Here is a 2,003-nt window from a genome sequence, read left to right as displayed (position 1 = left end):
TAAAGATCACAAGGTCGTACTTACCGTTGACCAAAGTTTTTGTCTGACCAAAAAATCAACACTTCACTCTCATCAGCATCATCTTTAGTCGGTCTGAATGACCCCAACTTTGACTTATTCTCTCACTCTTTCAGACCCTCAGGTACCTACCATGTGCCGCCATTCACGCCGAAGGAACATGTTTGACAAAGGGGAAAATAAGTCAACGATGAGTATAAGATCTAGCTGATTATATCCATTTCAATTTCCCACGGCAAATCTAATTCACGAAATCAATGCAACAAATGCCTACGTGATTGTAGGAGACTATCCAAGTGACCAATAGCCTAACTTTGAACAGATGGAGGGATACATTTTTCTTGTAATATAAAGACTTGTAGTTCTTATTTATACCCCAAGAACTCTACCTTCGCTTAGCAAGTCACTGCTTCTCTGTTTCTTTGAGGCTAATTGAGTTGCATGGCTTCTCCAATTCAATTCAACATCCTCTTCTTCTTTTTCTTCTTCTTCTTCTTCTATTGTGTTAATGCTCAACCGCCATCTCCGGGCTACTATTTGAGCTCCAAGGTGCGATCATGGAGATTCTACCAAGCCTACAGTACCCTTTGGGGCGCTGAGCACCAATCGATTTCGCACGATCAATCCAGTGTCACACTTTGGCTCGATAGCAATTCTGGTAACCCCATGCTTTTACTCAATTGTGCATTAGGCTTATACTTTTAGGCGCGAGCTCAAACTGTTTATTTATATGCACTATTAGGGAGTGGATTCAAGTCGAACCGGCCGTACCGGAATGGCTACTTTGGTGCCTCAATCAAGCTTCAAAGTGGCTACACCGCGGGTGTCAACACTGCGTTCTACGTAAGCGAAATCGATTGAATTGCTTGAATTAGTCGAAATTTGAGGATGATTCGATACTAAGAACTCGGGAATGAATGATATATATTGTTTGTTGGTAGCTATCCAATGACCAAGCTCACCCGGGACACCATGACGAGGTGGACATTGAGTTCCTTGGCACGACCCCTGGCAAGCCCTACACTCTGCAGACTAACGTCTATGTGAGGGGCAGCGGAGATGGCAGGATCATCGGGAGGGAGATGAGGTTCCACCTCTGGTTCGACCCGACCACCGACTTCCACCACTATGCCATTCTTTGGAACCCTGATGAAATAGTGTGAGTGTCGGATCCAAGATTGTGTTGTCGACTGTGAGTTCGTTATTGAGCCTCCTAATTCTTGCAGATTTTTTGTGGACGATGTGCCAATTCGGAGGTATCAGAGGAAACTTGAGGCGATGTTTCCCGACCGGCCGATGTGGGTGTATGCCTCAATTTGGGATGCATCGTCGTGGGCAACGGAAAATGGAAAGTACAAGGCCGACTACAGGTTCCAACCTTTTGTTTCGAGGTATGCTGACTTCAAAATAGGGGGGTGCTCGGCCTACGCATCGCCATCGTGCCGACCAATCGCCTCTTCACCGATGGGCTCGGGTCTAAGCCGACAGCAATACGAGGCAATGCAATGGGTTCAAAGGAATCACCTGGTTTATTACTACTGCGAGGATTACAGTCGAGATCATACTCTCACTCCCGAGTGTTGAAGCACAGTGGATGTATAATTCAAACATTTAAAGCATTAGAAGTGAGTTGAATGTTTAGTTTGTAATCATGTGAAAGGAATAATAGAGTGGGTTTTACTTTTTACAATATAAGAAGAAATTTTCGTTTCATATATATATATATATATATATATATATATACAAATTAGTCTTTTATTGACGTCTCCTCGTCAATAAAAGATATAAATATTCTATAAAAAAATAATTAAAGAGATACCTATAAATTAATAGGGTTGTAAATGAACCAAACGTTCATGAATAAATTTGGTATTCAGTTTGATAAGAGCTTGTTTATGTTCATTCAATATACATAAAATTAATTAAATAAACAAACTTAAATAGTTCGTTAAACTAAACAAACAAGCTTGAACACATATATGTTC

The 2,003-nt window shown here is 41.4% G+C and overlaps 1 protein-coding gene across 1 annotated transcript; it reads left to right on the top strand.

Annotated features, from left to right (window-relative positions):
* The first annotated feature begins 413 nt into the window (after nucleotides 1-413).
* LOC121996818 (xyloglucan endotransglucosylase/hydrolase protein 31-like) lies at nucleotides 414-1,731 on the top strand. Its single transcript, XM_042550940.1, has 4 exons — nucleotides 414-676; nucleotides 761-861; nucleotides 960-1,177; nucleotides 1,245-1,731. Exons 1-4 carry the CDS (start codon nucleotides 460-462, stop codon nucleotides 1,600-1,602), a joined length of 894 nt encoding a protein of 297 aa, XP_042406874.1. The 5' UTR covers nucleotides 414-459; the 3' UTR covers nucleotides 1,603-1,731.
* The last annotated feature ends 272 nt before the right edge of the window (nucleotides 1,732-2,003 follow it).

The sequence above is a fragment of the Zingiber officinale genome, chromosome 6A (assembly GCF_018446385.1).
Source record: "Zingiber officinale cultivar Zhangliang chromosome 6A, Zo_v1.1, whole genome shotgun sequence".
Classification (NCBI taxonomy): Eukaryota; Viridiplantae; Streptophyta; class Magnoliopsida; order Zingiberales; family Zingiberaceae; genus Zingiber; species Zingiber officinale.
Note: the sequence above shows the minus strand (reverse complement) of the source record. Positions and strands in the feature narration are given on the sequence as shown.

Excerpts from the sequence above, each read along its gene's own strand:
- LOC121996818 (XM_042550940.1), top strand. The coding sequence starts at position 460 with ATGGCTTCTCCAATTCAATTCAACATCCTCTTCTTCTTTTTCTTCTTC. Across the intron at positions 677-760 it reads TTGGCTCGATAGCAATTCTG|GGAGTGGATTCAAGTCGAAC; the intron begins GTAACCCCATGC and ends ATGCACTATTAG. Across the intron at positions 1,178-1,244 it reads TGGAACCCTGATGAAATAGT|ATTTTTTGTGGACGATGTGC; the intron begins GTGAGTGTCGGA and ends TAATTCTTGCAG.